Here is a 23,634-nt window from a genome sequence, read left to right as displayed (position 1 = left end):
TGCATTCATCCATCCATAATGAATTTAGTGAGACTCTGCAAAGGTTTATTCTTTCATGGTATATTCAAGTAGCAGTGTGAAGAAATCCAGAAGGCATTCTCTTTCAGAAATTCCCTTCCAATCACTATTACAATAAGCATTGCCAAGCTCAACAGAGTGACCTAAGATGTCAAGGCCCCAGTCACTGATCCTCTAGGTCAAGTTCCATCTGGAGTGTCAACATCCCAATATAAGAAAAATACTCTGTGAAATCACTTGAAATTCTCCTTACTGGATTTGACCTATAACTATTTATTTGTTTTTCTGGTCCAGAATTCTGATTTTAAAAAGGAACTCTGAATAATCAGAAAAGCTCTTCCTTTCAGAGACTAGTAAAGATCCAGCTTTATTTGTGTTGTTAATAGTTTGCTGAGGCTGTCATAACAAAGCAACGCAGACTGGGTAGCTTAAATAACCGACATTTATTTTCTCATGATTCTTGCCCAGTAGTCCAAGATCAAAGTATTTGCATGGTAGGTTTCTTCTGAGAACATCTCTGCTTGACTTGTAGATTGTCATCTTCTCTGTGTCCACATACGGTCTTGTGTGTATGTCTATGTCTTAATCTCCTCTACTTATAAGGATACTAGTCATATTGGATTAGGGCCCAGCATAATGACCTTATTTTTTCCTTGTGCATGTGTGTTCAGTCTCTCAGTCATGTTTGACTCTTTGTGACCCCATGGACTATAGCCCCACAGGCTCCTCAGTCCATGGGATTCTCCAGGCAAGAATACTGGAGTGGGTTGTCATTTCTTCCTCCAGGGGATCTTCCTAACCCAGGGATCAAACCAGGTATTTGCATTGCAGGCAGATTCTTTAACATTGAGCCACCAGGCAAGCCCCCATTTTTCCTTAATTACTCCTTTGGAGGCCCTGTCTCCAAATACAGTCACATTCTGAAGTACTGCGAGCTAGGACTTCAAAATATGAATCTGGTTGGGTAAAAACACAATTCAGCTCTTAATACCAGTAAGGGACCTTGGCAATCCAGTCAAGCTAAATTTCCACTACAGATTTTTCTTACAGATTCTTTCCATTTCAGTATCAAGATGCATTATCTCTGGGCAGCCAGTAAGATCACTGGGTGTCTGTGTTGTGGGCTACAGAAGCTGAAGAAAATCCAAGTAGCTGCCTATTCCTAAGAGAAAACATATTTTCTAAATGTCCAGTCTTTTCTGTGGGGTTGTAGGAAGATGCAGACCACCAATGCATGACAGAGGCAAAGAATCTGTTTTTCAGAATTCTTAGGTACTGTTATTTATTAACCAGATGATCTTAGACAAAGTATGTGACCTCTTTGTGGGTTCATTTCCTTATGTGTAAATTGGGGAAAATAATGGCAACACCATAAAAGACTTCAATGAGCTTTTAAATACTTATTTCTGGCACCCAGCACACAGCAAGTAAGAGCCAGCATGAAGGCAGAGGAAAGGCAAGAAGCATTTTGGAATGCTCCTTGAGTGCCCTGCAGTGCACCGCTTGGTTGCTGTTCAGTTGCTAAGTTGAGTCCAACTCTTTGCAACCCCGTGGACTGCAGCATGCCAGGCTTCCCCATCCTTCACTATCTCCCAGAATTGGCTCAAACTCATGTCCTTTGAGTCAGTGCACTGCGAGGCACTTTATTTTATTTTTATATGACACCAATTTAATGCCATCAATTTGCTTTGTTTTAATAGGAAATAGTTCGTACGATTTTTTTCTTATAAGCATTCTGTAACTATCTTTGATTTCTCATTGATCCAAGATTTAGGAGAGGGAGCTTCAGTTTCCAAGTGGCTGCATTTCTGTATTGTTTTGTGTTACTGTAGTGTATACTTTGGCTGTTAATTGTTGGTTTTATGTAATATGTACTCTGGGATCAGTTAACATGTGAGATCTTAGTTCCCCGACTAGGGATCGAACCTGTGCTTCCTGTAGTGGAAGTACAGAGTCTTAAATATGGGACTGCCAAGGAAGTCCCTAGGCACTTTAAATTCATTAGCTATTTCAAAGAAAAAGTCAGTGAAGATAGGAAGTGTCTAAATCACAGCATCCTCTCTCTTGTCCTACTAACCCTGTTACAGACTCTCAACAGGGCTTGTAGGCTGCTGGTGAAGCACGTTCTGAATCAAGCAGACTGACAGCCTCTGAAAAGTCCCTCATGTATCCACTGCTCATCAGTAACTAACAAGCTCCGGGAAGAAGGAAGGGGCATCTGCAAAATACCACCACCATCTGCAAAACAAGTTCTCCTAAACTGCAAACAGCGAGATAGCATTTTTTGAATCTAGTAGATACAGCTCTGATATAGAAGACTATGTTCTAGAGAATTATTCTATCCCAATGCCTTCCTATTCATGAAAGATAGAAATGATAAATTATAACTAAGATGTAAATGCACTTGTGAATTTAAGATTGCTGGTTCTGTAGAGGAAGCCATTTTTGGAAGAGGTTAATTGGTATTCTTAACTAAAAGATTTCTAACTTCAAAATATCAGCTTTTAAAATACACATAACTAGAAAATAATACCAGGGATAAGCGTGGTTCTTTTCAGCCACATGATTCGTATTTGGTCTTTATTTAGATCATTCTACTTGGTGAAATTTTAAAAGGAAATGAGCAGGTTATTTGTTTTCAACTTCCATTGTAAAGGGTCTAAATTATCATAACATATACGTATAACTAGCCACACAATTTGTAAAAAATTCTTCTTTCCTGTGAAAATTACTACCTTATACTAGTATGCGCAGGTGTTGGCTGGCAGATGCAATCAAAGAAGAAAAAGTATAATTAACCAATACGCAATTATAAAAATAATCAGTTAGCAATAAAATATTAAAATAACTCTTTTTCCCTCTATCAATTTTTTTTTAAGCTCCAATGATATTAAGCACCACAGGAAAGTTTTTTCTTTCTTTGTTTTAACTGTTGAATTTCAAGTGTCCAGAATAGCGCCTAGAGTAAAAATTAGTCTTTATTTTTTAATGGAAGATTGGAGACTTTGATGTTCTGTATATAAATTGGCAGTTTTCTACTTCTAAGAAATACTTGAGAATGCCCATGAAAACATATTTTAAAAGCAAAATAAGTTGGAAGCAACATAACATATATCTATCAGGTTGATTATATTAAGGTATAATCATATACTTTAACTTGCTTACTCTTTTAACAATGATATTGAAATAAGGGTATATTCTGATGTGGAACATTTTAATTTACTTTTATAAAAATCTGATTATAATCAGAATATACATATTATTGAATTTTTGGAAAAGTAAAGCATATGAATGCATAGAAAAGACCCTGGTTATTTTGAAGTGAATGACAATTTATTCTTTTTACTAAAAATATGCATTTTCTAAGTGAACATATATTGGCTTTTTATGTGAATTAAAAAAATCAGTCAGCAATAGTGGCAGCAATTAGATTAAATCCTTGTGTTTAAAAGCATTTTGAAAACTCATGCAAAAATAATCAGCTTAAGTAACTTTACTTCTACTTCTATAGAACAATGGACTAAGAGGGAAAGATTATGCATTGGCTCAATAAAGCCCATCACAGGAATAACGTTAATAGTATTTTGGATTCCAGTGGCAGGTTTATTCCAAAGATTGAATGGCATTTTCCTATGCAGCGTCTCTCTTCTGGTCCTGGGATGCAATGCAGGGAGTCTACCTCCACCAATGTGGGCTCTGGAGAGGAGCAGAAACATCTGTGTCTCAATGTGGCATGAGAGGCTGGATCTCAGCTCATCATCAGGAAACAAAGATGTGTTTAGAAGAGTTTTGCATCTGTTACTATTCCCCAAACTTGACATGCAGGGTGTCACTGAAAAGGATAAGGTCTGGTGTTTTTCCTACTATTTTTCATACCGCCATGGACTATAAGACTTAGAAGCACACCTCGTTCTTAGGCTTTATTAAAGCTTGCACTTGATTTAAAAGTCTTCTTAAAAACCATGCAATGGTTTAATTATCCTTATTTTCTTTTCTAATTTCTCAACATGATATACTCCCTGCATTAGGTGACATAGGCTAAGTGCTATTAACAAATAGAGCCTTGCAATGTATAGTGGCCTAAACACTGTCGACGTATACTTCTTCAGGAAAATGGTCCAGGTGGTTCAAGGCAGGGGTATGTGTGGGGGCAGGGAGGTCCTTCAGGGTCCCAGGATGAGTAGACCTGGCCTTCCTCAGCTACAGTTTCTGAGAACTCACTGGGTGTTGACATCCAGCCGGGGGAGGAGTAAAGAGCTGCGAGGTTTCCTACGGGCCCACCCTGAGGGATGGGCCTGTCACTGCTGCCCACATACCATTGGTTAAAACCCAACCATACGGTCACACACCTGACTGCAAGGAAGACTGAGAAATGTAGTCATGCTTTGTGCCAGGAAGCGAAAGAAATGAATATGATGAATGCCTAGCTAGTCTTTACCACATTCTCTCACATGCTAAGTGTGGGAAAAAAGAAAAACCGCTAAATTCAGATTTTCCACCTGTGAATTAGCAAAAGTATGAGGTATATGGAGGGCTTCCTTTGTAGCTCAGTCAGTAAAGGATCTGCCTGCAATGCAGGAGACCCGGTTTCAATCCCTGGGTCAGGAAGATCCCCTGGAGGAGGAAATGGCAACCTACTCCAGTATTTTCACCTGGGAAATTCCAGGGACAGAGGAGCCTGGAGGGCTACAGTCCATGCGGTCACAAAACAGACACAACTAAGTGACTAAGCGACAACATGAAGTATATGAAAGGCTAAACTTATCATCCATACGATGCATAGAAGGGCTTCTACTCTTAGAGAAATTGGTTCTCTGGGACAAATACAAACAAGAACAATCATTTATCAGTGAAAATGCAATCAACACTTTCAGAATTTTTGATTAAAATGTAAAATAAAACAATTTTCTCCCCATTTTGTTTCATCATGAATAAAGGAAACTAATGCTGATGACACCCAAATATGTAAATATTTTACCCCATTACCTCCTTTCTCCACACTCACCAAAAGTAACAAGGAATAGTTAGCAAAGCAAGTTATAAAGAAATGAAGAGGGGCAATGGGGGCTCACTGTGATAACTCAATAGGTAGCTTGTTAGGGTCTCAGATTTTTCTGATCTGTTGGAGCTGGCAAAGAAGTGGGTATATGTAGAATCAATAGATAGGGAGATAAATCCTTGATTTAAAATAATTTTCCATCTTCCTTTCTTTCCTCTTGCATAGATTCTACCTTCAATATTCACAGAAATGGGGATATTTCTTCAGAGCCAACAAAGGGCGTGTAGATGCCAGCACAGATCTCAGCCAGTTAAATAGGAACCCACTGGAACCTTCCAAGAGGGGAAATTATATAGGAGCTCCTTGTCCATTAATCCTGACAACACCTACTTACTGAGGAGCTCTCATCATGGTAAATAACGGAAATGAAAGTGAAGTGAGGAGTAGTCTTATTCATTACATCTAGTCCAGGGCCAAGCATAGCCTATACATTTAGAAAGCTCCACATGAGCCTCATGATTGAGCACCACCACTCTCATAAGATAACTGCCAAGTGAGGTAGTAGAGGGTGAGTCAGCTCTAATATGAAGCTGAGACCGATCAGATGGCTAATGATATTTAGGGCAGGATGAAAATCAAGCTCAACAAAGCATTTCTCTATGAAATGTAATATGATTGCAATGAATGTTTTTCAATGATGCATTTTGATCGAACTGGCTATAGATGACCAACCAACGTACAGGCAAGTCACTCTAAAACACATGAAATTTAGCAAAAATGAAAACAAACAACAATATCACCTAGACATGGATTGTCTAGCTGCTTGGAACAAAAGTGACTTCTATTCTTCTATATACAGAGGAAAGCCCTTTACTCTGTATTGTGGGCTTTATGTGTATGCCATCCTTTCCTGGTAAGAGTCAGGTACACTCCTTTCCTTCTATTCACCTCTTTTTATTGAAACTGACAAGCAACAATGAATTGTGTAACCATAATGGAATTCACATATTAACCAGAACATACTATTATAAGTTGGGTGTACTTCAAATATGTAAACAACTTTAAGTCCAAATCAGTACTTAACTTGCAAACATTGCTTTAAAAATGTAAGTTACATTTCCTGTTTTAACAGCTGAGCTTAAATGCTTTCAGTAAATATTGCCTTTTTATATTTTCCTTTCTGAATTGTACCCTTCTGTCAGGTATTTTATTACTGAGTAATAAAATTACTGAGTTTGTCAGCTGAACTATGTTTTCAACTGACAAACAAAATACAAGCTCATTTTATTCAGTTTGGTCAGATTCCTAAGTTTTTTCAGTTATAAATTTCACTATCCTCCTTCTAAACTATTTCTTATGTATTTTGCACTCTGATTACAAAACTATGCTCTGATAAATTTTTATAAAGCTCATTTTATTCAGTTTGGTCAGACTCCTAAGTTTTTTCAGTTATAAATTTCATTATCCTCCTTCTAAACTATTTCTTATGTATTTTTTGCACTGTGATTACAAAACTATGCTCTGATAAATTTTTATAAATGTTCCATTCAAAATTTACTGAGTAAGAAAGAGGCGTGTATGTATTTAGAGACATTTGTCAGAGTACAATGTAACACATAGCCTATACTTTTTCAATGGAAATTTTGCTTTGACTCAGCATGATGGTACATCATAAAACCTATGCATATTTACAAAAGCCTACAAATTAAGTAATTCATATTTGGATAAATTTAGAGTTTAAAAGGGGTCTCATATTTACTTGCCCTCCAGACACGAACAAGTATGCCATAGAAACTGATACAAACGCTCTGAGAAGCCCTGTGTCATCTTTGTCTCAGAGACCAGCCTCCCATTCATAGAAGTAAAGGCTAATGACTGAAGTATAAAAAGTTTGGCCCCTCTTACACATGGAGTGCAGTGACATTCCCAGTCAAAGTTACAGGAAACCTGAACCACCTCTTAAACCCCAATTGATTCGTGTTTTCTTCCTTCTCCACAGGTGGGCCTCCATTTCCAAGTATAGCTTTCCACTCATCAATGTAAAGCAGTAGTAAAATGATGTAAAAGGTCATAATAACAACATAAGGAAATTCAACTGAGAAAAATGAGTACTTCGAGATTTTAAAGAAAGTAGAACACTATTTGAAGGCCTAACTTTCCAGTAAGTCTCATGGGCCCAAATTCTGTCTCCTTTAAATTTGGTTCTTTGGAAAAAGATAACTCAGTTTAATGTATTTTCTTAAAGGTCGCCTTGATTGAAATTTAAAATAAAGTTCTGTTTTTTGTAACACAACGTATTTGTACTACTATACATGGGAACAGTGACATGTTGGATTCTCACTGTTAAATTTTCCATATTAATTGAAATTGAATTTTCCATATTAACTGACAGCCTTCAAATGAGGAAGGGCACTGCACCATTAGAAATTGCATGTCTAGGTATGTCTCCACTTTTACACAATCCAAGATGCATAAATTGGAGCAAACTGAACATGAGGAACTCAGAATCATCTCCATGTACCCTTCACCTGCTTGGTTCCTGCCCATTGTCTGTTCCCCCCATTCTCTGTTCCCTGCAGTAAGAGAAAAATCAAAGGAAGCACTAAGCTCAAGTGATATGACCCTCACTGCAGGTTCTTTTGAGAAAAATGAAGATCTTTTTTTTTCTAGTTCAATTAAACTATTTCAAAGTCATGTGATTGGTAGATTGCTTATAACTACCAACACCACTCTGCCCGGGCACTTTCTCTTTCAGCAACTCTCCAAGGCTCTCCCAGCCAGGTCAGGTGTCAGCCTCTGGGCTTTTCCCAACCTCTGCAGTGATTGTGCTATACTGTAAAGATCACTTGTCTTCTCATTTGTCTCACTCCTCTCTCATTTGTCTTCTCCTACTAGATATCTGGCACCTGGAGAATCCTGCTGTGCACACCTAGAATAGATTCATAGCTCAACAAAAGCTAGGTGAATGAATAGACAAGGTGACAGCCCAAAAGTTAGAAAAAGTGATCTGGGCTTAACTGTGTTAAGTGATCAGCTGGATTCCACTCTGTGATAACATGTCAGGGAGAACTGAGATTGCAACGTTTCTGACCTGGGGCAGCAGAGTTACTTCAATGTCTTCAATGAATTAAAAAAGTCACTTCATTCCTGAGAGCCAGTCAGAGGCACTTACTGCTCCCTGCTGTACTTAGGCATTTGAAAGTGAATTTCTGTATGATATCACTCAAATAATATGTTTATTTTCTTGAACTCTTGACATGGCAAAAAGTGTCCCCTACCGACCCTCCCACAAAAGCTGAGCGTTTATAAAAAATGTTTGTGTTACTTCTTTTTCTATTTTTGTAACGATATGCTTTAATATGTATTGGACTGGCCAAAAGGTTCACTTAGGTTTTTCTATAACATCTTATGGAACAGCTTATGGTAAAATCCAAACAAAATTTTTGGCCAATTCAACATATGTCTTTGAAATAGAATGGTAACCATAAAAAGTTCTAGGTAGGATAAGAAACTGTCTCAGTAATGAAAGGAAAGAGTTTCAAGATCTCAGGTATATTTACATTTTACTCTGGAAGAATAAGAAATAGATGTGCAGGGACAATATTCTGTTACAAACCCCTAATCATAAATGGAACTTTCTGCAAATAAGTGCTATTTCATACTCGAAATCGTGAATGTTGACACGACCATCTATGTGCTGTGTGGTATATGAGTACATAAACCTGTCTGCACATTACCAAATCCTGTGATTCGGAATACAAAATGTCTTTCTGTTTTCCCCTGCTTTTCATCTCCACTACCTCTGCCCAAGTTCTGATGTATACAGCTTTTTAAAAATACAGATTTTGGGATTTAAAAAGGTGCTCACCCATTGTAAAAATAAAGGTAATACACACATGTATCCCCTGCTTTCCAAAAGTTCAATTTATGCCACTTCTTTTCATGAAAGACCTACGTTAGGAAAGGCTTTTTCCCTAAAAGCAAAAATCCTGTTTAGGTTTCTTTTGGTGAGCAAAAACAGGTACTAACTTAGGAGTTTCAGGAAAGCAAAATACTATAAATTGAACTTTCAGAAAATGGGGAGTACTCTTTGGCTTCCTCTATTTTGATTTACCAAAGACTTCATTGGAGAGCTCTACTTGTGGATAGTGGAGGAAACCTGTATGTAAAAAGGTATCTTTACACCTGATCAACCATAATTCAGGCTTCCCAGGTGGTGCATTGGTAAAGAATCTGCCTGCCAGTGCAAGGGACGCAAGAGACGAGGGTTCAATCCCTGGGTCAGGAAGATCCCCCGGAGAAGGAAAGGGCAATGCAATCAAATAATCTTGGCTGGAAGATTCCATGGCACACACACACACACACACACAACCATAATTTATTACGTGAACTGGCTTTGTGGCCATGTGACCTGGGCATTCACACAGGGTCTGTGTGTATAAGGGTCCTGTACTTGCTTTCTGGCTCTGCTTTTACCTTCTCAAAATTCGTAATAATTATTGACCACAGGGTCCTGCTTTTCCGTTTCGCCCCCAGCCTGGCAGTACATATGGCCAATCCTGTCACCATCCCACTCCTTCCCCACTCCCCTGCACTTACGTAATCACTCTTAAGGTTTGTTGTTTCCAGAAATTTTCTGTGTATGTAAGCATGGAGGCATTAGGTTTTACACTGATGGAATTATGCTATACATATTCTTTACTTTCTTTGCCTCCTCAGTGTCGATGATGGACTTTTTCCATTAAGCAGCCTCTGCCTCCCTGGCATCCACACCCATTTTCTCTTCCCCGCAGGCATTCTCCATACTGCTTGAGGGATGGTTTTGCTAATTCTGGTTGTGCTCTTCTGATAAAAATGTACAATTCTTCCCTAATGTGTAAAGAGTAAATTAGCATCCTGGTAAACAAAACAGACCAGGATACTAATTTACAAGGACCATGGACCACGGTCAGTGTGCTGATAAATTTGAGTTTCTAAGCTTGCATGTCTGAAGGACACTTCTCGACCCAAAGAGTCACTAAGACAAGCCCTGGCTGGTCTGTGTGGGGATCCCCTGATCTGAACACATGCCTTTATTTTCAGTCTTCGTAACGCCATGTCTCTCTAACAGGTAAGAAGAAGATCTTCCCTTTTTCCTATCATTACTTTGTAGAGTTGCTAATAATATGCCTTGAAATGATCAAAGACAGCATTGTGGTCTTCATGCTTGTGTCCTCCTGAAATTCAGTTGTTGAAACCCTAACACCATCCCACCCTCAACAGGAGACAGTAGTAGGAGGCAGAGCCTTAGGAGGTAATCAGGTCTGTTATTGTTTAGTTGCTAAATCAGTTCCGACTCTCTGCAACCATTTGGACTGTAGCCTGCCAGGCTCCTCTATTCGTGGGACTTTTCCAGGCAAGAATACTGGAGTGGGTTGCCATTTGCTCTTCCAGGGGATCTTCCCGACCAGGGATCGAACTCATGTCTTCTGGGTGTCCTGCACTGGCAGGCAGATTCTTTACCACTGGCCCACTGGGGAAGTCCCCATCAGCTTTAGATGGGGCCATGAGCATGCAGGTTTCATGATGGGATTTGTGTCTTTATAAGAAGAAGAAAACAGTAGAGCTCTCTGTGTCTCTGTTTCTCTGTCTCTGGCTCTCTCTACTTAATATGTTACAGTGTTAGTTGCTCAGTAGTGTCCAACTCTTTTGTAACTCTATGGACTGTAGCTCACCAGGCTCCTCTGTCCATGGAATTCTCCAGGCAAGAATCCTGGAGTGGTTTGCCATTTCCTTCTCCAGGGGATCTTCCTGACCCCTGATTCAGGGATGGAACCTGAGTCTCCTACATTGCAAACTGATTCTTTATCATCTGAGCAAGGTAGCCAACAAAAGTCCAGGCGGCCCTGATCCTGAACTTCTCAGCCTCCAGAAAAGTGAGAAATAAAAATCTATTTAAGACACTCAGGCTAGGGTATTTTAAGACTGACAGGTAAGAAGGTATTTCACTTTTTACAAAGTTGATTAATCTGCAGCATGGGATTAGATCATAAAGATTCACACCTTTTTTTTTTTTTTTTTTTTTTTTTACAGATGAAGAAAATAAACCTGAGAAACAGTGTCCTGTCCAAAGCCATAGACTTCAGTGATGAGTTTTAACATCTACTTTCAGGTTAATATATGGTGACATCTTGGAATCTTCTTGAAAACTCTAAATTCTGTGGTCAGAATGATATTCTGAAAAGGTATGAAGAATCTTGACTTCTGGGAACCCCTGATGGCTCAGACAGTAAAGAATCTGCCTGCAATGCAAGAGACCCAGATTCAATCCCTGGGTTGGGAAGACCTCCTGGAGAAGAAAATGGCAACCCACTTCAGTATTCTTGCCTTGAAAAGTCCATGGACAGAGGAATTTGGTGGGCGATGGTCCATGGAGTCACAGAGTGAGACACAACTGAACGACTAACATTTTCACTTGGAATCTTTGTGAACACTATAAATTCTGACGTCAGAATGATATTCTGAAAGGGTGTTGAGAAGTCTGACTTCTTAAATCAACAAGAACTTTCATTGCTTCCAGTCCTACATTTCTAGGATATGAAGTTTGGATTGTCCAGATTGGTGGTGAAAACTGCCTAAATTGTGGCAGCTCACATACATGTATGATCATAGATGAATTAATCTCTCTGAACTTCAATATTCTTAAGTAGAAAGCTGCTGCACAGATTTCTTTCTTTTTTTTTTTTTTTTTTTTTGCACAGATTTCTGATTAGGAATAAATAAGATTTTAATGTATTCATTTACTTAACAAATATTTATTAAGTGATCATTATGTATCAAATTCTTGTCTGGAGAATTCCATGGACACAAGAGCCTGATGGGCTACAGTCCATGCAGTTGCACTATGTCAGACACAACTGAATGACTAACACTTTCTTTTTCTTTATGATTCATAGAGCATCTTTAAAAAGTTGGTTTTTTAAATCAGTCTTGCCTGTGTTTGAGAGCTTACACATAGTTTGTAAGGAAATGTCCATCTAATTAAAAACTACTTTAAAATCTGGAGAAGGATTACTTACTTCACATTACCCAAGCATCTCAGTCTATTCGCCCAGTTTGCACGTCCGAGAACTCTGCTGGAATCTACCTAGTCAGAGCACTCCTAGCAAGGAGACACCACATGTCCAAGAAACCAGCTTAGAAGCCGCACTAAAGGAAAAGCAGTCTAGTGAGGTCCACGTGAGACCTGCCCGGGAATGTGAGAGATCAGGAAGGTTAGCGTGTACAAACAGTGTAATGCACGGGGTAAGCTGGAGCAGAAGTCTTGCATGCAGAAACATTCCACTGCCTGTGTGAGCCACAGATGGTATTTCAACTGCAGTGTCTTGTGAGAGCTGCCGTTGACAAGGCCAGCTGCTCGGAACCACCAACTGTCAGTTGATGTGGCCAGCTCTTACCCATGTGTGCTGAGAAAACCAGCATGGAATTGGGTCAGCACAGGACACGATTTTAATAGCCTCAATCTGTCAAGTAGACTTCTTTGGAAACAATGAAACAATTGAGCATTTTGAGCAAAAATCGTTAAGGCTCTTCTATGATAACACACCCATTCAAAAAGTCAAACTGCATCCAGTTAGTCCTCCTCTGCAGATTGAAGGAGCAGGCATGGGTCTAGGAGTTAACAATTGTGTGGTTTTCAGTTCTGCAGGCGGTGTAAATGAAAAGTCTCCCCTGAAGAATCCAGAACCTACCTTCCTTCCTCCCAGGCACTGCTGGAGTTGAGGCTTAGTCACAACACCGTATTGGCAGTGGTGAGGCTGCCAAGTGATTTCTCTCCAGTCACAGGTCCTGTTGTCTGAACAACTAAGGCAAGGCACGATCCACTGGCCTGAAATAGACAGCAAAACTTCTTTGGCTCAGTTTCTATGGGTGAAGTTACAGTTTGCACGAAAGCCTAGAATTCAGTGATGGATGGCACACCATTGCAGAAATCACAGTGAGGAGACCACACTCATATAAACCCAGGGGAACAGTGCGTGGCTTCCTGCCAACCAAACAGAATCACATCAGGTAGTCATGTTCTGAAATAACACAGTTCATGCTGAAGTCAAGTACGAATTCTGTTCTGTGAAAACACATGCTTATAAAAAAATTAAAGTGTTTGGGTCCTACTCAATTATTATTTATTTTCAAGCAGTACATGAGGTCTTTCATAGGACTGAAGTCTATAGGGAATCACTGACATTGACGTAGCTGGCCACACATATTTCCTAGCCTAACGCATGCTTAGTTACCAATCCAACAATAGTCATATTCTCTGCTATCAAGAGCTTCAATATATAATAAGAAAGTTATTTTAATATTCTGATAATTTACTGTTTTGAAGAATAGTCTTAATTTGATATATGGCCTTTTTGCTGTGAATCTCTTCACTTCTTTCTAGCTCTGTTGCCTTAATTTTTTCCTCTGTTAGAAGTGGAGTGTACTATTCTTCTCACATGATTGGTATGCGGATTTAATGGGATTATATAGTTAAAGGACCCAGCACAATTATGTATCCTACTCACCTTTGTTAGTAGCTAAGTTCAGGCACAGAGTAAGGCACAAGCTTTGGTCAATGTTTATAAGATAAATGAATATCCTTAAAAAGCTGCATGTAAGATCTTTCTTATTTTATGGATAAAGTAACATGTATTCAAATGTTGCAGCTTTTAGGGTGAGTGGTCACATTAATTATTTAATAATTTATTAGAAAAATATCAAGACATAACTTGGATTTTTAAAAATAATTTTCTTTATTTTTGGCTGTGTTGGGGCTTCCTTGTTTCTCTGGCTTTTCTCTAGTCGTGGTGTCTGGGTTTCTCATTGTGGTAGCTTCTCTTGTTGTGGAGTGAGGGCTTTAGGACAAACAGGCTTCAGTCATTTCAGCTCTTGGGCTCTAGCGCAGATTCAATAGTTGTGGCGCTCGGGCTTAGTTGCTCCGCAGCGTGTAGGATCTTCCCAGACCAGGGATCAAACCTGTGTCTCCTGCATTGCAGGCGCCACTGAGCCACCAGGGAAGCCCCTGGATTTCAATTTTTGTTTTCTGCCATTCATCTTTTCAGAAATGGAGACTGAATCAGCATGTTAAATACAGAGCAGTTATTTGTATTTTCTGTGGAGAATACCTTGACATCTCCAGCAAACATCCGCTGTACCCCAAAGATCTCGCTGATGCTACTGCTTCACGTTTCTCTTCAAAATATGGAGGAGCTAAATATTCCCGGCTACTTTTTGAGTTACAAAGGAAAGTTTTAAACAAGTTTATCCCTTCTGGCTTTGATTTGTGGTTCTGCTAACAAAAGTATCTGGTGTGACGTTAATTTTGCGTGCATACTAGTCACTTCAGTCGTGTCCAACTCTTTGCAACCTCATGGACCGTAGCCCGCCAGGCTCCTCTCTCCATGGGATTTTCTCAGCAAGAATACTGGAGTGGGTTGCCATGCCCTCCTCCAGGGAATTTTCCTGACCCAGGGACTGAACCCACATCTCCAGCACTGCAGGCAGATTTTTTACTGTTGAGCCACCGGGGAAGCCTGTGACATTAATTTTAGAGGGAAGAATTTCTACTTTCAGGGGATAGTAAAATACACTTTGCATTTCATGACTCAGGAATGTCAGAATTGTGTATGTGAGTTTTTGTGTGGGTGGAAATAGTTCCAAATAATAAAATACAGAAACAGATCTAGTTTATGGCTTTTACTGGTAGATCCCAGAAAGGGAAAAAGTATGTGTCTATGAAGAGAGAGAAACTGGAAAAGACAGAAGAAAATAGAAGGGAAAGGAGATGAGAACAGCATGCCTTCCAAGGAAGAGAAGGAAACATACAGCAGAACTGCTCTGGGGCAAATTGTGTCAACAGGAGCAGGAAGTTGAAATACAGGACGTCCAATAGCAATGTGGACTTATTTACTCCTCTCACCATAAATTTTTTTCTTTGCTTTGATTTTTAAACTTAATGAGAATTCCAGAAAACTGCCTCATTCAAAGTCCACCCATTAAGTAATATCTCCAAAATTTCAGGTCTGGTGAATGACCTTCCATGTCTCTATATACATATCACTCCCTATCTAGTAGGATTATAATTCAATACATTATTGATGTATCTACCCTCTTAGGTATTAGGCATTCTCATTGGTAAAATAAGATAATGAAATAGTTATCTAAAAAGAAATAGTTATTAAATATTACTAAAAAAGAAATAGTCAACATTTTTATAGCACCTCTCAGATGTTGGATATTCTGAGCACTTAAATACATTAATTTATTTAGTCTCAGAACCACCTTATTATTATCCCCATTGCGGTATTAACTGGGGCTCAGAAAGGTTAAGTAACTTGTCCAAGATCTTTTAGCTAGGAGTTGGCTGTATATTAATTTAAAATATACAGGATTGGAGCTGAAGACTGTCCCAGAGTCCATGCTCTTAAGTATAATGTGAAACTTCAAAAATCATAATCAGGTGAAGGGTTAAATTACATGTATAAAATTGCTATTTATACATGTCAAAAGCTTGAGAATAGGTAATTCATAATTGAGTAAAACAAGTGGAACTCAAAGATCTTGGGCTTTGGAGACAGACACACCTGAGCTCTGCCTCCATGGAGCTCCGTAGACCTCAGTGCAGTACATTAAAGCATCTGAGGGACTTCCCTGGTGGCTCAGTGGTAAAGAATCAGCCTGCCAATTCAGGAGACATGGGTTCAATCCCTGGTCTGGGAAGATGCCGCTTGACTGGCACAACTAAGCCAGTGTGCCACAACTACTGAGCCTGTGCTCAGAGCCCACGAGCTGCAACCACTAGAAGCCCGGCAGCCCTAGAGCCTGTGCTCTGCAACAAGAGAGGCCACCGCAATGGGAGGCCAACATATCAAAAAGTAGAGAGTAGTCCCCGCTGACCGCAACTAGAGAAGAGCCCGTGCAGCAAAGGAGACCCAACACAGCCAAAATTAAATACACAAATTTTTTTTTAAAAGTCAGCTGGAAAAGTTTTAAAAATCCTCACGCCCAGGCTGTGCCCTAGACGGATTACATCAGAACCACTGGATGTGGAACTCAGGCATCAATGTATTTTTAAAAGCTTTTTAGGTGATTCCAATATGCAGTCAAGGTTGAGGACCATTGTTTATCTTGGAAAAATTACTTAATCTTTTCATGATTACACTTACTTCTCTATACGAAAAATATGTGTAGCATCTGCCACAGCACCTTTACACTAGATGTTGATGAATGTATTTCCTGCCCTCACCCCACTTCACCCTAAGCAAACCATGGCAGTTCAGAATAAAGACAGCACGGGAGTCAGAGTTGTCTGGCAGGTTCCATGGGAGCAGATGAGATGTGAAGAGGTATTTGTGAATAGATAAGATTCAGAGAGGTATAATGGGTGATTTTAAGTGGAGAGACAGACCTGACTGTAGTGAGACTGAGGAAGTGACTGTTGTCCATGACAGATTGTATATACTGGGGAGAAAAAGAAGGTCTGCTTAGTGAAAGGGGTTTCCAAAGTTTGGAGATGTAGAGAATAGTATTAATACTAAAAGCTACAACACCGAACATTTGAGAGAGGTGTTGGGTTGTGAGTGGCAAAATGAAGACTGTTTTTAAAAGTGTTTGTTTCTCCATCCAATTCTCTTTTATAATTCTTCTGTGGTTTTCATTCAGAATATTCTAATTCTGATTTTGCCCTGATATACAGAGTTTGTAATCAATAATCCACTTCCTTCACATATTTGTTTAGCTCCTAATACAATTTGATTTAGACATGGCCTTCAGTTTATCCTTCGATGAAGAATTCCTCAAGAAAATCTCCTTCTGAAAAAGTCTTTTTTTTTTTTTTTTTTTCCATAGAGATTTTGTGGGTTGTGGATGCAGTTGGAAGGGGCCTGGGATGACCTCTTTTCCATCCTTTTCTTTTAAAGTGAGGATAACTGAGACCCAAGATGTTAAATAATGGAAGTAGGATCATGTCAATGACAGGGCTGGATGAGAATTGAAGTCTCAGAGTCTCCAAAGTGCTGATCCATTCATCATGTTAGGTTAGAGCAGCACAAAATCATCAGTCGAAAATGCAATATGGCTCAGCAATCACTCTGGTAGCACTGACAGAAAAGCCACAAACAGGTTGTCATAATACATGTATTTTTATTTTTAAAAACTGAATTTGCTCAATGGGTTCATGTATTCAGAGACTGTTTTTAAATAGATTATTATTACTTTTTTTTCATAAGATGGTGGCATGTTGGGGACACACATGTGTTTCTGCCAATGATATATTATTTAATACTTTGAAGGGCTCAGTTTTCCTCAGAACCTTGAGTTTCTAACCGCATGTGTATCCTCTTTGCCCAAACACTGTCTCCCCCCATAAATTTGTTGACAGCTAATTTTTCACAAACTGAGATCTTTGGCCATTTGCTGCTAAGGCTGAAGAAACGTGACCAATTGCATGCACAAAGATGCTAATATGGGTACCATTAGTTTGTGAGCATAAAATCACATGCACATAAAAAAGATGCCTGATTGGGTCTCTGAAAATTTAGCCCCAGTGGTTCATACGACCATATATTGATAGTCATCACTCTTTGCATTTTTGTATTGCTTAACAATGCTTTTTTATTGTGAGTTAGTAATACTACTTGAAATAGACATCTGTATAACATCTGCAGGACTGGGATTTCTTGACATTTTAAATGATTCCAGCTCACTAAAAATTGTCAAAAAGGAGGGCATACATTCTATGTTACATATTTAAACAATGAATGAATCAAAGCTGTGATTCTGAAATAAAATATGACATATGTCATAGGGAATAACATTCTGAAGAATGAAACTACCTTTGGGGAGAAGTTATTTAATTTATCGTTATAGCTTTATATTTAATGCAAGTTAGATTTCAGCCATTTATGTGAATTGAATTAGGGGATATAATGGAGAAAAGAAGTTAAACTTTGTGATTTAGTAAGATGTAAAATCATATAAACAATGGCACTAATTCCTGACTCTATAATGCTATAAAACAAGGAAGTTTTTAATTGAGAAGAAAAAAAAAATCTATATTTTCAACATTATTAGAATTATTAAAGTATAAGTTGCTATATTTCCTTCCAAAAAGATATGATAAAAGTTTTTGTTTATATATTATAAAATATAATCTAAACCATTTTCTTTAAAGGTAATTCTCATTCAGTGATCATATAAACTTCTGTCTGCAAATTAGAAGAATTATTTTTTTCTTTCCTGGGTAAAATATTTTATTCTTAGGTTGTATTTTATAGTTAAATTATTTTCAAAATTCAACTTAATAAAAAAGTCACTCAAAATTATATTAGCTGGTGTTATTAATAGAACATTTTTCAAGGAGAAAAAAAATGCATCCATTTCTGGCAGGTAACTGTAATGTGCTCTGAAAACAAGTTTTGGGGACCATTCTATGACCTTATAAGCTAAATCTAGAGCATCCAAAATAAACATCCTTCAGTGTCTAGTGTGACAACTTCTTTCAACAGAGGGGAGTCCTACCATTAAATCATCTCCAGGAGTGAAAGAGAGAAAAAGAAAAAAAAAAAAAAATCTATCCTTGCAAACTTATCTCTGAACTCACTCATTTACCTTGAATCTTTAGGTCTCTAGCACCTCAAGGGTAGAGGGGTTACCCTTGGTTGATTTCACAGTCTTCTGTGAAAGAGAGGAGGGCTTGAATCTTGGTTTTAGTTCAGCAACAATTTTTAAATCATATATTAGACACTGAAAGATGAATAAGGTACAGTCTTTGCTCTGGACACACTTGAAATCTCATGCAGCCTTCAGGACAAACTTATGGCTGATGCACCTTTTACATGTTAATACACCTACCTTGTGCTGTATGTACATATACTCATATGTATATATTATTTCCATCATAAAATATAAAATAAGCATAATTATATAAAAATAAAGGTACATATATTTTCATCTTTACTGGCCTCTTCCCTGTGCTGTTTTGTACTTCTCTCTCTCTCCTTGCTTGGCTATATTATTCCCCTTTGAAGACTATTGATTAGAGAGAGAGGAACATGTGAATCAGACTCCTGAAACATTATGAGGTAAGTGCTATTTGAAAACATGTGCATAGGACATTCTGGGTGCATGTGAAAGTGTTAGTCACTCCTGTCAGACTCTTTGCAACCCCATGGACTGTAGCCCATCAGTCTCCTCTGTCCATGGAATTCTTCAGGCAAGAATACTGGAGTGGGTAGCTGTTCCCTTCTCCAGGGGATCTTCCTGAACCAGGGATCAAGCCCAGGTCTCCCTTACTGCAGAGATTCTTTACCATCTGAGTCACATAAAAGAGAAGCAAATCTGGGGGTGAGGTGGTAAATAAAGACTTCCTGGAGAAGAGGATATGGCATCAGGAGAACCTGGATCAAGATGAGAAGAAGACTTTTAGGAGCAGGGATCAGCATGGACAAGAGCTGGAGTCCTGCAGCTGATTATCAGTATGAAATGAGGTCCAGAGTCCGGGAGGAGTTAGGAGAGATAGGATGGGTCAGATTATTGTCAGGTTGAGGAATATGCACTTGATTTGAGGAGTCAATATTTGTTTTTTTCAAAGAAGCCTAACTACTCAAGTTTCCAGAAGGCTCCTGTTTTATGGCAGCCTCTGTTGTAAGGACTAGGTACAGAGACAGCTTCAGAACAGGGCTTGGCAAAAGTTACTGTAAGTTTAACAGACAGAAGAAATTGCCACTTCTTGAGGAATCTCAGTAATGTACCTTCAACTTTTTATTGAAGAACTTTTGACTTGGTTCAGTAGGAGGAATCGAATTAAGTTGTTTTATGGTTCTCATAAATTGTCATCTGATTAAATAAAATACCTAGACATATGGATGTCTCCTTTGTATACAAGAGTATATATCTCATTTAGCCGAGAATCATAAATCATACCACCTGACACACCATAATGGGTAAATCCCTCTCTATGCACTGTCTGTAATTTATTATTTGGGACACATGTTCCAGAACTGGGAAATGCCCACGTTTGTTAGCCGTGCATGCCAAATTGCAATTTGTCCCACCCGTTTGTGAAACTCATTTCCCATTCAAGCTGTAGTGTGAAGTTCATGGCAAGGGTAGAAAAGATCCTGAGTGTTTTCTTAGACTTTTTAGATGAAGGGAGACCTGGGGTCAGGAGGCCAGAGCGGTAACCAGGAAGCGCAGAGGAGATGCTCTTTGCCCCTCTTACTGCCTTGGAGGTATTTTTAGTCCCAGCTTTGGCTTAACCTCACTGGTCTCCACTCAAAGAAGAATGCTGAGGAAGGAAAGAAACAGGGGAAGTGGACAGAGCCTCCAAAGTGTCTCATTCCAGATCTGCCCTTGGTTTAGGCAGGATGAATACTGCAATTTGAATTGTTTAGAAGTGAATCTTTCTATTTATTTACTTTGTTGGAGTATAATTGTTTTACAATGATGTGTTAATTTCTGCTGTACAATGAAGTGAATCAGCTATTTGTATACATACATCCCCTCCCTCTTGGACATCCCTCTTGCCCCATTCATCCCACCCTTCTAGGTCATCACAGAGCTCCGAGCTGGGCTTCCTGTGTTATAGAGCAACTTCCCGCTAGCTATCTATTTTACACACGGTAGTGTATATATGCCTGTGCTATCTTCCAATTCGTCTCACCCTCCCCTTCCCCTCTGTGTCTACATATCCATTTTCTACATCTGCGTCTCTATTCTTGCCCTGAAAATAGGTTCATATGTACCATCTTTCTATATTCCATACATATATGATATTTGTTTTTCTCTTTCTGATTTACTTCACTCTATATGACAGACTATAGGTCCATCCACATCACTACAAATGACCCAATTTTGTTTCTTTTTATAGCTGAGTAATATTCCATTATATATATATATAAAATATCTTCTTTATCCATTCCTCTGTTGATGGACATTTAGGGTGCTTTCCTGTATCCCAGTGTTAATTGTAGCACTGTTTACAATAGCCAGGACATGTAATTTGAATTTGACATCCCAATTTCCCTGCCTCTATTCATGTTCAATATATGGGAGGCATTAGTGACCACTCCCAAAGATTTTTTTTTTAACTTGAAGAAATGATATAAAACTGAGCTTCTATCCTTTGCAGTGCTTTGGGTTCACAAGGTCAACTTATTTTGTACTTACTCTGTAGAAATTATAATGTTAAGTGAGTAGGTAGAGTCTGAATAACTGAGACCCCTTGTCTTCATCCGGCTTACAGCCTGGGAACACTGACATCAAAGAAACTAATACAATTATGTAAAGTTTAAAAATAAAATAAAAAAACAAACAAAAAAACAAACAAAAAAACCAAAGTCAATTACATACTTAATTATTTAATGGGGTCGCAAAGAGTCAGACACGACTTAGCAACTGAACAACAATGAACAACAATCATTTAAATAATTGTGGAAGCTGCAAAGGAAGAAAAACACTGGGTGCTATGAAAATATATAGTAAGGAAAACAAGTCAGGGGCTCAAGGCAAGGCTCTATGCTATGACTTTTTGACTGAGATCTATGGTGAATATGCATTAAACTAAGGAGAAAGCAGAAGGTGAAAGGAACAGCATTTGATTAATCAAATATTTCACATACTCAAACAATGCATTTTCATTAATTATATGTGTGGCAGTTCATAGTAATTAAAAAGCACCAGATCACCTTGAGTTTTTTGTAGAAGAATAGCGTAAGTAACCATCTACTACTTATGTATACTAGCTTATATATATATATGTATACTTATGTATACTAAGGGATTTTTTTTTAAAAAAGAAATGATAGTGTAATAGTCACCTTTTGTATCCCCAGATGGACAAGTCTTTAGTTCGGGCTGTGAAATGGCTTCAATGTAGTCAGAGGAAATAGGCTGTAACCCACAGGTTTCCTCTGGCTGAATCAGCAAACCACAATCCTGCATTAAAATGATAAAAGTTAGCTGTCATAGTAATTAACCTGACCTGTAGTAATAAAATCTCAAAAATAAGACTTCCTCTGCCAAATAATCTTTATGGATAAAAGGGAGCAATCCATGTTTACCCTTCTCTTGATATTTATTCATCGATAGTTGTTTTTGCTATTAATAGCTGCTTATATTAGGGGATTCATATAAATTCTAATGATAACTTAATCTTTATTTTGGCATTGATAGTCATGTTATTGCTCTGCCAATTTTTAAAGAAATAGGTGTTAGTTATTTTAAAAAAATATACCTTTGTGTTGTTGACTCATTAAAAAATATAACATAGTATAACAGAGGACAATACATCAAGGGGAGAAAATGTGATGTTGTGAGATAACAAATGGGAAATACTTGGGGAGAATGTTAATTTAACAGATGCATTTCATTTCAACACACATTTATTTAAGATCTATGATTTGCTAGAAATAGAATTGGATATGTATATTTTATCTAAAACATTTTACATATTTATAAAAGTAGGTAGGTAACAGCTCACCGCAATGACACTCATTAGAGAAGAGGCATGTACCAAGCAATGCCTTCCGGAGTCTGCCATATGCATTGCAGAGAGGCAATTCATTGGCTTTGAAATCTTTCCTCTTCTCCAGTATATCATCCTTCTCTTGTTTTCTCTTAGCTTATCCTACAAAGCTGTAGGCACTTGTACCTGTCCTGTGTCCATCTAACTGACCTCATCTGGTTCCACTGCCACCCTTCTCACTGGGTTCTCTCAGTCTACCAAGATTAAGGTCAGGTTAAAATGCAATAATATCTGTTAGGAATGCTTTCTTCCTAATTTTGCGTGGAGAGCATCTTTTGGTGTTTGAGATCTCTGGAAATGGCAGCACAGTGATGTGTCAGCTTTTGTTCACATCAGCATCCTTTGTTTCCTTCGTCTTCACCATTTGGTAATTGCGTTTGTTATTTGTGCCTTTTCCACCAGACTGAATACTCCATGAGAATGGATAATTATTTCCCCTCACACATAAATCCCATCCCTGGTGTACAGTAGACAACGATAAATATTTGCTGAATGTGTAAAAGGTTAGAGTTAATTGTCCCCCTTTTCATATCATGCATTCTCAGTAATGGAGAGAAATAATTGGTTTGACCTCTTCTTTGCTCTGTATTTCTGCCTCTAACGAGCAATTTCTGGTCACTTCTTTCACACTTTTAAACATCCTAACCACCAACTTGGATTCCTGGATCTCACACAAAAGATCCAGGGCATCAGGGAACAAAAGGAATGGGGGTAGTGTAAGGACTTTTAAAAATCTTGATTCAGTACACATATTTTCATTTTTTAATTCATGACTGAAGTTGAAGTTTAGGAAACTGATTAAAATTAGAAATATGATTTGTGTTAAAATGTTCATTATATTATAATAAAGCAATTAAAATAGCATAAAGTTTATAATGATGTGAGAAGATTTAGCCTGAATAAACATCTATGAATGATACATGTTCATGTATGTGTGATGCCTATTTATTCATCTATCTATTCATTTGTTTTTAGTGGAGACTAGACCTTTATTTCAGAGAAGGCAATGGCACCCCACTCCAGAACTCTTGCCTGGAAAATCCCATGGGTGGAAGACCCTGGTAGGCTGCAG

At 38.3% G+C, this 23,634-nt stretch overlaps 1 protein-coding gene across 7 annotated transcripts in view; it reads right to left on the bottom strand.

The window, feature by feature from the left end:
* CPED1 (cadherin like and PC-esterase domain containing 1) overlaps positions 1–23,634 on the bottom strand; it is a 322,851-nt gene that overhangs the window by 30,535 nt on the left and 268,682 nt on the right. For all 7 annotated transcript variants that reach the window (XM_006049635.4, XM_006049634.4, XM_045166432.1 and 4 more), the window contains 2 exons: positions 21,856–21,973; positions 12,748–12,884 (listed from right to left, as the gene is read on the bottom strand). In XM_006049635.4, coding sequence (XP_006049697.3) covers positions 12,748–12,884; positions 21,856–21,973 — 255 coding nt within the window. The remainder of the gene's footprint in view (positions 1–12,747; positions 12,885–21,855; positions 21,974–23,634) is intronic.

This window comes from Bubalus bubalis, chromosome 8 (assembly GCF_019923935.1).
Source record: "Bubalus bubalis isolate 160015118507 breed Murrah chromosome 8, NDDB_SH_1, whole genome shotgun sequence".
Classification (NCBI taxonomy): Eukaryota; Metazoa; Chordata; class Mammalia; order Artiodactyla; family Bovidae; genus Bubalus; species Bubalus bubalis.
This window is presented reverse-complemented; position numbering and strand designations above follow the sequence as displayed.